Here is a 13271-nt window from a genome sequence, read left to right on the forward strand (position 1 = left end):
TGTGGATTGGAGTCTTCCAAGATCCATTGTCAATTAAGTGGTTTTTGATTGGGCACTTAATTTGCACACTCCTTTCTCAAGAAGCTGACCAAATCCTTTACTAAGGCTACTTAAACTCAAACAAGTACCCCAGCCAATATTCATAACTTCTAATACAAAAATGATATATGCATACAAACAGGATGAATATATTCAGTAGATTATAACCTTTGCAGAGATATGTTACATGACATATGTAGCAGAAAACGTATTCCAGTTATGTCATATTTACATTCATAAGCATATTTCCATAAAGCATTATGGGGTGCAACGTCACATGGTATTCACTGGATTTCATTCCAGTTTGCTTGAGGGAGTCTCATAAAATATTTTGAGGTGGTTGGATGAAAAGTGCTGTCAATCTCAATCCGCTCTGTGACCCAGCAGGAGGGATTAATTTTTGTCTCTCTCTTTCTCTCCTAGCAATGTTTAAAAGCCACCTGAGCTGCAATGGACCCCGCCCCCTTTCCCTTCCCTGCATTGGACTGGGCTGAATACCACTAGCCGTCACCTTCAGCCCCCAACTAAAACCTCTCCAGCGCATCATCAAAGATCTACAACCTATCCTGAAAGATGATCCCTCACTCTCACAGATCTTGGGAGACAGACCTGTCCTCGCTTACAGACAACCCCCCAACCTAAAGCAAATACTCACCAGCAACCACACATCACTGAACAAAACCACTGACCCAGGAACCTATCCTTGCAACAAAGCCTGATGCCAACTCTGTCCACATATCTATTCAAGTGACATCATCATAGGACCTAATCACATCAGCCATACCATCAGGGGCTCGTTCATCTGCACATCTACCAATGTGATATACGCCATCATGTGCCAGCAATGCCCCTCTGCCATGTACATTGGCCAAACCGGACAGTCTCTACGCAAAAGAATTAATGGACACAAATCTGACATCAGGAATCATAATACTCAAAAACCAGTGGGAGAACACTTTAACCTGTCCGGTCATTCAATGACAGACCTGCGGCTGGCTATTTTACAACAGAAAAGCTTCAAAAACAGACTCCAACGAGAAACTGCTGAACTCGAATTGATATGCAAATTAGACACAATCAATTTAGGTTTGAATAAAGACTGGGAATGGCTGAGCCATTACAAACATTGAATCTATCTCCCCATGTAAGTACTCTCACACTTCTTACCAACCTGTCTGTACTGGGCTATCTTGATTATCACTTCAAAAGTTTTTTTTCTCTTACTTAATTGGCCTCTCAGAGTTGGTAAGACAACTCCCACCTGTTTATGCTCTCTGTATGTGTGTATATATATCTCCTCAATATTTATTCCACTCTATATGCATCCGAAGAAGTGGGCTGTAGTCCACGAAAGCTTATGCTCTAATAAATTTGTTAGTCTCTAAGGTGCCACAAGTACTCCTGTTCTTTTTGCAGATACAGACTAACACGGCTGCTACTCTGAAACCAATTATTTCAATCTTCCCTCATAGGTCATGTTTTCTAGACCTTTTAATCATTTTTGTTGCTCTTCTCTGGACTTTCTCCAATTTGTCCTCATCTTTCCTGAAATGTGGCACCCAGAACTGAACACAATACTTCAGTTGAGGCCTAATCAGTGTGGAGTAGAGCAGAAGAATTACTTCTCGTGCCTTGCTCACAACACTCCAGCTAATACATCCCACAATGATGTTAGCTTTTTTGCAACAGTGTTACACTGTTAACACATATTTAGCTTGTGATCCACTAATACCCCCAGGTTCCTTTCCACAGTACTCCTTACTAGGCAATCATTTTCCATTTTGTATGTGTGCAACTGATTGTTCCTTCCTAAGTGAAGTATTTTGCATTTGTCCTTATTGAATTTCATTCTATTTACTTCAGACCATTTCTCCAGTTTGCCCAAATCATTTTGAATTTTAATCCTATCCTCCAAAGCACTTGCAACCCCTCCTAGCTTGGTATCATCCACAAACTTTATAAGTGTACTCTTTATGCCATTATCTAAATCATTGATGAAGACATTGAACAGAACCGGACCCAGAACTGATCCCTGCAGGACCCCACTCATTATGTCTTTCTAGTATGACTGAACCACTGGTAACTACTCTCTGGAAATGGTTTTTGAACGAGTTATGCACCCACCTTATAGTAGCTCCATCTAGGTTACATTTCCCTTGTTTGTTTATGAGAAGTTTATAGAAGACAGTATCAAAAGCTTTACTAAAGTCAAGATATACCATGTCTACCACTTCCCCTATATCCACAAGTCTTGTTACCCTGTCAAAGAAAGCTATAAGGTTGATGTGACATGATTTGTTCTTTCTGTTTGTTGGGTTCTGTAAACCTGGTAACCTCTACAGTGTTAGGGCAATGCAAGACAGCTTACTTCAACTTAGCTATGGAAGTGTCCACACTTAAATTTCACTCCCTCTGATGTAACCACCCTGCTATACTGACTTAATAACGCCATCTCCACGAATGGCATAGATTCCAAATCGATGTAGTTCGTTCAATGCAGTGTCAGTATAGAGCCTGTGCTGCTTACATCAACCATTACTGGCTTTCAGAAGCTGTCCCACAATACTCCACACTATCAGTACAATTGGTACAAGCACTCCTAGGATGCGTACTGCTGACACAAGGAACAAAGTGTGGACACGCACAAGCGATGTAATAACTGCAGTGGCTGCATGCCGATGTAAGTTAGGTCAACTTCATTTTGTAGTGTAGACGTGGCCTTAGTTCCAGGGGTATATGGAATGCAAATGTTTGCTGTTACATTATAGCATGGGATACAGCTGAGTGAGAACAATACATGTGGCGTCCTACAAGCATTTTATAAAACACTAAACACATTCTTATCAGCTAAACATCTAATATTCATTTTGGCAATGCTAGCACACAAGTAGGCAAGATTAGTTTCCAGCTATGCATTTCTAAGTGTTCAGTCAGGCCAGGGGCCTTGGCATGGCCTGGCACCTGGTCTGCCAGCATCACACCTGAATGTAAGAGAATTACCAGGACGGGTCATGGATTTTAAGGTCAGATGGGATCATTGGGGTCATCTGATCTGTCCTTCTCCATAACACAGAATGTAAAGTTTCACCCAGTGATTCCTGCAGCAAAACTTGTAACCTTTGGCTAAATCATAGGATCACTTTTATAGAAAGACAGCCTTGATTTAAAGGGACTGAGTTTCCTCACCATGTAAATGGCCTTAATGTAGATGGAGAATTTTCCACATCCTTCAGTAAGTTGTTCCAGTAGTTTATTACCCTCACTGGTATATATTTGCATCTTATTTCCAGATTTAAATTGCCGCCCTTAAACTTCCAGCCTGTCAAAGTGCTAGTCGAGCACCCCCTCTTGGCCACTCCCCAGACTGCAGTGAGGGGATCCAATGTGTTTTAAGTGTCCGGAGTCTGAATGGGCTCCAGGCACTGCTGCTAGTTTTGGATCCTCTAAGCACTCCCAGGGCACAGGCCGTAATTTAAATACACCCATCCATGTGATCATAGAATCATAGAATCTCATGTTTGAAAGGGACCTCAGGAGGTCACTAGTCCAACCCCCTGCTCAAAGCAGGACCAATTCCCAACTAAATCATCCCAGCCAGGCCTTTGTCAAGCCAGGCCTTAAAAACCTCTAAGGAAGGAGATTCCACCACCTCCCTAGGTAACCCATTCCAGTGCTTCACCCCCCTCCTAGTGAAAAAGATTTTCCTAATATCCAACTTAAACCTCCCCCACTGCAGCTTGAGACAATTACTCCTTGTTCTGTCATCTGCTACCACTGAGAACAGTCTAGATCCACCCTCTTTGGAACTCCCTTTCAGGTAGTTGAAAGCAGCTATGAAATCCCCCCTCATTCTTCTCTTCTGCAGATTAAATAATCCCAGTTCCCTCAGCCTCTCCTCATAAATCATGTGCTCCAGCCCCCTAATCATTTTTGTTGCCCTCCGCTGGACTCTTTCCAATTTTTCCACATCCTTCTTGTAGTGTGGGGCCCAAAACTGGACACAGTATTCCAGATGAGGCCTCACCAATGTCAAATAGAGGGGAATGATCACGTCCCTTGATCTGCTGGCAATGCCCCTACTTATACAGCCCAAAATGCCGTTAGCCTTCTTGGCAACAAGGGCACATTCTTGACTCATATCCAGCTTCTCGTCCACTGTAACCGCTAGGTCCTTTTCTGCAGAACTGCTGCCTGGCCATTCGGTCCCTAGTCAGTAACAGTGAATGGGATTCTTCTGTCCTAAGTGCAGGACTCTGCACTTGTCCTTGTTCAACCTCATCAGGTTTCTTTTGGCCCAATCCTCTAATGTGTCTAGGTTCCTCTGTACCCTATCCCTACCCTCCAGCGTATCTACCACTCCTCCCAGTTTAGTGTCATCTGCAAACTTGTTGAGGGTGCAGTCCACGCCATCCTCCAGATCATGAATGATGTTCTAGGACCCCAGTTTACCGCTCCAAGGGGCACGTGGTAGATGTAACACAAAGCGTATACAGATAGACTTTGTACCCGATCTTAAAACGTCAGTGGTCTTTTCTTCTAAAAGCGCAAGAAATATGTAGAGCTACACCAAGATAATAAACTCTCCACGCATTTTTCCGTGCCTCAGTTTCCTCACCAACCTGGAGTATTCTTTGGGCTGGGGTAAAAGTCCTCGGAGGCCATCCATAGTGTCATAGAGTCCCAGAGGTTCAGGCCTGAAGGGACCACTCGATCGTCCAGTCTGCGCTCCTGTATATTGCAGGCCACCCTCACCCCCCAGCCCCCGTGCATTAAACCCAACAAGCAAGTAGACCAAAATATTCCAGCCCATAGGAGACTAGACTATTATGTGCCACAGGCAGAGAATAGGAGGCACCGAGGTTCACCAGTGCCCAAGGTCATTGCAATGGCAGGGAAACAATCAAGGAAGAGATACCCAGATAACCCCGGCAAGCGCAACCTTTGATTTACGTGTTCCCAATTAGTAGTTTAAAGATAATGGAATAGAACCAAACTGACTTCTTCAAGGGTTGAGTCTCTGGGGTGGTTACAGATAATTTAAATCAGGGGAGGATTGTGAAGGGCACAATGAGTGATTGAAAGTACAGACTTGATTTATAGTAAAATAGTTAAAACAAACTGGCCCGGCCCGCCAGGGTGCTTACCCTGGCGAGCTGCGTGCCGAACGTTGCCGACCCCTGCTATACAACATAGGCAAGCATCATCGCTATAGGCTACACAAGTGACCCACACCCACTATAGGCTACCTGCCACGGGCTACACACGTGACCTGCACCCACATGCTGCAGAGGAAGACCAAAGCCACCCCAACAAGGTCCCTGCCAATCTGACGTGGGGGCAAATTCCTTCCTGACCCCATATCTGGCAATCAGTTCGACCCTGAGCAGGTGCACCAGAACCAGCCAGCCAAGCACCTGCGAGAGCGGATGCTTGGTTCAGAGACCTCCTTGCAATTGACGACAGGTTATGCGTGGTGTGTGCAGGAAGGGGCCTCATTAAAGAGCTTCACAGATCAGTCTCCAACGCATGGAGAGAGGGAAAAGCAAGTTACTTATTCAAAGGCCATGGGAAGCCAATGAAGCTTGAGCTCAAGATAAACTCCAGCCCCTGTTTCAATGGCCTTTATGGGGCAGACTTGCCAGAAAGTCTTTGTGACTTTGTCTTGGGGCCATGCATAGCAGCATCCTGCGCTGGGGGCTTTCCCTGGTGTGTTAACACCTGCCTGATGGCTCCTTTACATCAGCCTAGCTGGCATAAGATGGGTGACAAGGCATCCCACAATACACAGCACCAGTTACCCACAAAGCCCTCAGGCCTGAAGGCAGAGCCGAGGACATGGGCATGCCTACCCACAATGCACCATGGCTTTTAGCCGCTGTTGTGTGGACAGGAGAGACCGAGCGCAGACTCTGTCTGCCGAAGCAGTTTTGTTGGGAGTGCTATGAGGCCGGACCCTTGGTGATCAAACTGTCTAGTGCAGCTAAGCCCTGGAAGCCAAGTGCATTGAGTGGCTGTTTAGGAGATGGGAAGGGATTCGGATTGGAAACAGGTGTGGCTGCTTCATGACTGCCAGAGACGAGCATGGCTGAACAAAAGATCTCCAATGGCATAGCCCACCAGCCCTGCTACTGACCCAGGTCTTCTAGAGCGCTGCATTAACTAGCAGCAGAATGCTGGAGGATGGCTAAAAACAACTGTTGAAAAGCCGTGAGGCAAAGGCCCTGGATTGGGAAGCCAGTGCCCCCTAGTGGGTAAAGGTCCCATGCCCCATTCCCCAACCCCCTGAGCCAGACAGAGGGCCATATGGAAGTACGTGCCCCATAGAGGGCAAAGGTCCCGTGCCCCTGTCAAGGCTGATTCCCCACTCTGGCACTTCGAGTGCAGAAGGTGGGGGCCTGCAAGGATTCTAAAAATTAATACTGGCCACTCCAGGCTTGTATTAAACACAGCTTTTCTCTGACCTTGGATTGGTAGATTCTGCCACCACCCAAGTGCAGAACCCCTTTGAGAGTCCAGGAAGGCACACTTGGGAATTCCTTCCTGTGGGGTACCCTCAAGCCCTTTCACCCCACCCTCCGGGGAAGAGCTGAGAAAGAAAAAAAACGCTAATTAAACATGTGCAGAAACTGTTAGGACACAAATATCCAATCCTGTTCTTAAAAAAGGTAAATTTTATTTAAAAATAAAAGAAAAGAAAATACATCTGGAAAGTCAGACTATTGCTAGATTTTAAAAGAGTAACTACAAGGATTAAGCACCAAGAATAGTTTTCTTGAGGTCTCGCTTAAAGGTTACAAGTAAAAAAAAAAGCACCTGGGTTTAGCACAGAGGAGTCCACAAGCCATAAAGAAATAAACAGAGATAAACCTAATTGCATCTTCTTAGACATTTCCTGATCTACTTACATATCTGGGGTTTCAATGAGTAGTTTCTAGGTATGATACTAAGGCAGGGGCTTTGGGGAAGGGGAGGAGTGGGAGTGGGGGTGGGGCTGGAGCGGAGCAGGGGTGGGAAGAGGCGGGGTGGGAATGGAGCAGAGGTGGGAAGAGGCGGGGTGGGGGCGGAACAGGGGCGGGGGCAGCTTTCATGGCCGGCTCAGCCTGCCGGGGGATCGGGCTGGCCAGGGCCCCTTCTGACCCTGGGCCTGGCTCCATGGTAAACCCGGTACTGTCTGTGGTGCCCTTTGGTGCCGGCTCCCCTGACTCTGGTGGGGTTGCAAGCACGGGCTCTAGTGCTGACTGCTCCGCCAGTTCCGATTCTTTGGCTGGTTCTGGCTGGGTTCCTGTAGGAGGCTCGGGAATGGAGTTAGATGTGGAGGCCTGTTTAGCCTGGCTGCAGGTGACCAGCCCTTTTTGTTAGCCTCACATGGTTGGCTAAGTCTTCTCCCAGCAGCATGGAAGTGGGATAATCATCATAGACGGCAAAAGTCCATATTTCTGACTAGCCCTTGTACTGGACAGGCAACCTGGCTGTAGGCAAGTTAAAAGAGTTGGCCTTAAAGGGTTGCACCGTCACCTAGGCCAATGAATTTGGGGTCTACCAGGGATTCGTGGATAGCTGACACCTGTGCTCCAGTGTCTCTCCACACAGTAATCTTTCTCCCGCCCACACTCACAGTTTCCCTTTGCTCTGGGGGTATTTGCGAGACATCTGGGCCTGAAGGCTCTCAGTGGGACTCCGGGGTGATGAATTGCAGTCGGTTGGTGCTCTGGGGCAGTTGGCCTTCACATGCCCCAGCTTATTACATTTGACGCATCGCCCAGCTGACTGTGGGCTGGGGTCAGGTGGATGGTTGGAGAGTGGGGTGGTGGGATGAGAGGGCAACTGGGGTCTCCCTGGCTGCGTGGAGGGTTCCTCCTTGCGAGGTGGGGCTCTGGGCTGCCCCTGGTGGTAGGGTGTTATCTCAGGTGGCTCCTTCTGATATCCACTCCAACTGCTACTAGCTTTCTTCTTTTCTGCCACCTCCACCCATTTGTTCCAATCTCCCCTGCCTCAGTTACAGTTTTGGGCTTCCCATCTAGGATGTACCTTTCTATTTCCTCAGGAACTGTTCCATTTGCATTAGGAGAGACAGATCTTCCAGAGATTTAACAGTTGCTCCTGATATCCAGGCATCCCAATTTTTTACAATGTGGTAGGTGTGTCGGGAAAATGCAATGTCTGGTTTCCACCTTAGGGCTCTGAACCAATGGGCATATCTGGTGTTAGCCCCATTCTAATTCTGGCCTTTTGTTTAAAAAGTTTGTACTCATTCATGTGTTATACCTATCTATCTCATAGAGCTGGAAGGGACCCTGAAAGGTCATTAAGTCCAGCCCCCTGCCTTCACTAGCAGGACCAAGTACTGATTTTTGTCCCAGATCCCTAAGTGGTCGATTGAAATGCTCTTTTCTCGTCATCCATTTCCAATTACCTGATTGATCCAGCTTAGCCTTTTCCAGTTCTAAGCACTTCAGCTCCACTTCCAAGCGCTTCGCCTCTCTCCTCTCCTCTGTTCTGCTTCCACCTCCAAGCACGTCACCTGCATTTCCGCCTCCAAGTGCTTCGCCTGTCTCCTCCCCTCTGCTTCCAACTCCAAGCGCGTCATCTGTAGAAAGAAATCCCTGTCTTACGCAGTCAGAACTCGGTCTGGGTTAAGGGCATCCCTCCATCCTGGCACCTGAATCTTGGGTTGGGGAGGGCTGACCCTCCCCTTCTGCAAAGCTCCTGGACCCCCATCCTTTCCCTGAATTTCTGTCATGGAGCTGGATGTCTGGGCTTGATCTGGGTCTGTCTCCTCCATGGCGTGCCGCTTTGGGAAAACTGGTTTCTCTAGGGTTTCGGTGCCTAACCTCAACCTCATGCGTAGGCTGCCCTGCTCTAACCTAACTATTTCGTTGCAACAAAGCTAGAAAAGAAAAAATATAAACTGCTTGTTGGACTCCCTGGCTTTGCAGGCTAATCCTTTGGCATGCCTGTTCGCCCCCAGGCAGCAAAGAAAAGAAAAGAAAGAAAGAAAAAAAACCTCCCTGTCTTTCAAGCAGCGAAAAGGAAAAATGTGACCTTTTAAAACCCTGAGGTCTGTGCTTCTGGTTCAAAATCATCCCACCACCATGTCAAGGCTGATTTCCCACTCTGGCACTTCGAAGTGGGGCCCGCAAGGATTCTAAAAATTAATACTGGCCACTCCAGGCTTGTATTAAACTCCCACGGGTACAGCTTTTCTCTGACCTTGGCTTGGTAAACGCTGCCACCACCCAAATACAGAAAAAAAAAGAAAAAAAAACAACCCTTGGACCCAGGAAGGAGCACTTGGAAATTCCTCCCTGTGGGATACCCTCAGCCCTTTCACCCCCCATCCGGGGAAGACCTGAGAAAGAAAACAAAGGAAATTAGCGGTTGCCACCAGTTAATTAAACAACATGTACACAAACCTCTTAGGATACCAAAAATCCAATCCTGTTCTTAAAAAAGGTAAATTTTATTAAAAATAAAAAGAAAGAAAATACATCTGGAACTTAGGCTTTTGCTCGATTTTAAAAGATCAATTCCAAAAATTAAGCACCCAAAATAGCTTCTTGGGGTTCAGCTTAAAGGTTACAAGCAAACAAAAGCATCAGGGGTTAGTACAGAGGAGATCCACAAGCCAAAATAAAGAAATATCCTAATCGTGTCTACCTAAACATTCCCTATCCCAAGGAGTCCTGCTAGGTATGGAAAATAATTTTTCGTACCTGGTTCAAACCTTACACAGCATTCCTGCTTATAGCATTGCTACTCTGTGTCCCTGTAGCCCAGAGAGAACAACAGACAAAGGGAAAGTTTCTTTTCCCATTTTAAAAGTTCTAGCCTTCCCATTGGCTCTTTTGGTCAGGTGCCCACTTTTTTTCTTTACCTGGGGGACTTTTTAACCCTTTCCAGGTAAAGCAAGTAAAGAACAGCTGCCAAGAGGGATTTTACAGCTAACTGGCTGGCTGGGTGTCCATCAAAGGGAGCTACCCCCCCCCACACACACACACACTTTATTTATCACAGCCTGAGATATCAAAATGCCAGAAACATGATTAAATTAAAAGTCCACACAGAAGGAAACCCTGGAGGGAAGGAAAAGCCAGTGACTAATTACATGGGAGAGAGTCAAAGGACACCATGGGTAATGAACAAACTAACCTCAAACTAGAATATCTGAACAGAGGGCGTTCTGAACTTATCAAGCTCAGTCTTGAAGCCAGTTCGGTTTTTTGCCCCCACTGTTCCCCTTTGGAGGCTGTTCCAGAACTTCTCTCTTCTGATGGTTAGACTCCGTCGTCTAATTTTGAACCTAAACTTGCTGATGGACAGTTTATATCCCTTTGTTCTTCTTTGAGTGATTGATCATGTGTATTCCACTATAGGTGTGCGTGCTCGCTACGTGCATCGGTACCGGAAGTTTTTCCCTTAGCAGTATCCGTAGTGGGGGAGCACCGCTGCGACCCCTGGAGTGGCGCCGATATATCGTGCCATAAAGGGGACTTCGTGTTCCCCCCACCCTCAGTTCCTTCTTGCCGCCAGTGAAGGTAGTCGGAACTTGCTCCAGCCTTGGCTGCAGCGTTTATAGCCTTAGTGGTATCCAGTTTCACTGAACTTTTTTTTGTCAGTGCCTGGCTCGGGGCATGCCCCATGGCCCAGGCTTCAAGTCATGCGACTCCTGTCGCAACTCTATGCCCATAAGCGATCCACACTCTCAGTGTCTTCGCTGTCTGGGCGAGGCTCACGTTAGTGAGCGTTGTAAGATTTGCCGTTCTTTCAAACTTTCATAAGGACAAGGTTCAGCTCCGGCCTCACCCTGCCTTTTTGCCGAAGGTAGTCTCGGCTTTCCACATGGATCAGGATATTTTCCTCCCATTCCTCTAATAAGGAACGCCGCCTGCACATGTTAGACGTGCACAGAGCGCTGGCCTTTTACTTAGACAGAACCAGGTCATTTAGGAGGTCCCCCCAGCTTTTTATTGCCTCAGCCGAGCGCATGAGGGGGCGACCGGTCTCCATCCAGCGGATCTCCCGGTGGATCACCTTGTGCATTCGCACCTGTTACAACCTGGCAGGGGTTCCCCCATCTCCTATTGTGAAGGCTCATTTGACAAGAGCCCAGGCCTCTTCTGCAGCCTATGTGGCTCATGTCCCTATCTAGGACATCTGTAGGGCTGCTACGTGGTCCTCTGTCCACACTTTCTCATTGCACTATGCGATCGTCTCCCAATCATGGGATGACGCTGGTTTTGGTAGGGCGGAGCTCCGCCTGGGTAACCCTTGACATCTCATACTTACACTCCTACCTGCCTCCATCAGGAATAGCTTGGAGTCACCTATAGTGGAATACACATGAGCAATCACTCGAAGAAGAAAGGACAGTTACCTGTTCTGTAACTGGCATTCTTCGAGATATGTTGCTTATGTGTATTCCACGTCCCACTTTCCTTCCCCACTGTGGGAGTTGTCTGGCAAGAAGGAACTGAGGGTGGGGGGGAGCACGCAGTCCCCTTTATGGCGCGATATATCGGCGCCACTCCAGGGGTCGCAGCGGTGCTCCCCAACTATGGATACTGCTAAGGGACAAACTTCCGGTACCGATGCACGTGGCGAGCACGCACACCTATAGTGGAATACACCTGAGCAACACATCTCGAAGAACACCAGTTACAGAACAGGTAACTGTCCTTTCTTGTGTCCACCTTTGCCCAAAATTATATTAGGCACCCAGCACAACCAGGTGTGGGGACATGCTTCCCAGTGGCTCCTTTGCAAATTCTACTCTCAACGGTTGAAATGCTCTTTTCTCGTTGTCCATTTCCGGCCAGCCCTGCTGATTTGGGGATAAAGCAATAAATGTTTTTACAAACTTTTACCACTGTTTTACCAATCCCAGTTTGAGTGGAGTAGGGGCATGCCGGGGCTTGGGGCTTTAACTATGCGGGAAGCAGAGGGGCTGAAACTAGCTCTCCCATCGTAGCTAAAGCCCCGAGCACCAATGCCCCCAAAGGGACTGAAGCTGGGAATGGAGCTGCGGGGCTGAAGCCCCAAGGCCAGAGCCTCCTGTGGGGCTGAAGCTGGGAACAGAGCCAGGCTGAAGCTCCGAACCCTGGCACCCCCCAGGAGGCTAAAACCTGGAGCGGAGCTGCGAGGCTGAAGACCTGAGCCCCAGGCACCCCCCTGACCTCCCGAGGGTCAGAAGCTAGACGCTTCTAACTATTGAAGGAGAACATTTAAAAGGTATGGATTGTGAGGCTATCATTAGCGCATTTGCGGAGCAGAAATCAAGGGAGAAACATGTGCATGTGCAGTAAAGTAGCACCTATCTGCTACCGATGTGATTGTTTTAATTACATGTTGTAATGATGCAGCCTCTGGCAAGACACAACTGAGAGTATCAGTTTAGGATAAATTGCTTAGAGATGGGCAGTTACAGCCCAAGGCTGGGGCTCCTTTACCATTAAGGCAAACTAGCTCAACAGAGAGGACTTCGGTTTCACCCCACTGGCTAACCAGAAGTCATACAAGCAATTCCCTCAGACACTCCAGTTTCTCAGTATCACCACCAGCACCACTCCTTATGGGGATGATTGGTTATGAAAACCAACACCCCAGTAAAAGAAAAAAGATTCTCCCAATCCCAAAGGACCAAGCCCCAGACCCAGGTCAATATACCAGTCAGATCTTACCCACAAATAACGCTGTTGCCAATCTTTTAGAATCTAAAATCTAAAGGTTTATTCATAAAAGAAAGGAATATAGATGAGAGTTAAAATTGGTTAAATGGAATCAATTACACACAGTAATGGCAAAGTTCTTGATTCAGGCTTGTAGCAGTGATAGAATAAAATGCAGGTTTAAGTCAAGTCTCTGGAACATCCACAGCTTGGATGGATCATCAGTCCTTTGTTCAGAGCTTCAGTGTAGCACAGTTCCTCCAGAGGTAAGAAGCAGGATTGAAGACAAGATGGAGGGGTTCCAGGGCCTTTTATATTCTCTGCCATGTGGAAGGACACCCCTTCGTTCTTACTGTGGAAAATCAGGTTTCAGAGTAGCAGCCATGTTAGTCTGTATCCGCAAAAAGAAGAACAGGAGTACTTGTGGCACCTTAGAGACTAACAAATTTATTAGAGCATAAGCTTTCGTGGACTACAGCCCACTTCTTCGGATGGGCTGTAGTCCACGAAAGCTTATGCTCTAATAAATTTGTTAGTCTCTAAGGTGCCACAAGTACTCCTGTTCTT

General features: G+C 47.2%; 1 protein-coding gene across 5 annotated transcripts in view; it reads left to right on the top strand.

Moving 5' to 3' along the window:
* LOC117869539 (IgGFc-binding protein-like) overlaps positions 1 to 13271 on the top strand; it is a 326696-nt gene that overhangs the window by 114220 nt on the left and 199205 nt on the right. For 4 of the 5 annotated variants that reach the window (XM_034756463.1, XM_034756461.1, XM_034756465.1 and 1 more), the window contains one exon: positions 463 to 626. The exons of the other annotated variant lie outside the window; for it this stretch is intronic. In XM_034756463.1, coding sequence (XP_034612354.1) covers positions 463 to 472 — 10 coding nt within the window. In that variant the 3' untranslated portion in view covers positions 473 to 626. Of the gene's footprint in view, positions 1 to 462; positions 627 to 13271 lie in introns of those variants that run through there. 5 annotated transcript variants of the gene reach the window in all.

This window comes from Trachemys scripta, chromosome 24 (assembly GCF_013100865.1).
Source record: "Trachemys scripta elegans isolate TJP31775 chromosome 24, CAS_Tse_1.0, whole genome shotgun sequence".
Lineage (NCBI taxonomy): Eukaryota > Metazoa > Chordata > Testudines > Emydidae > Trachemys > Trachemys scripta.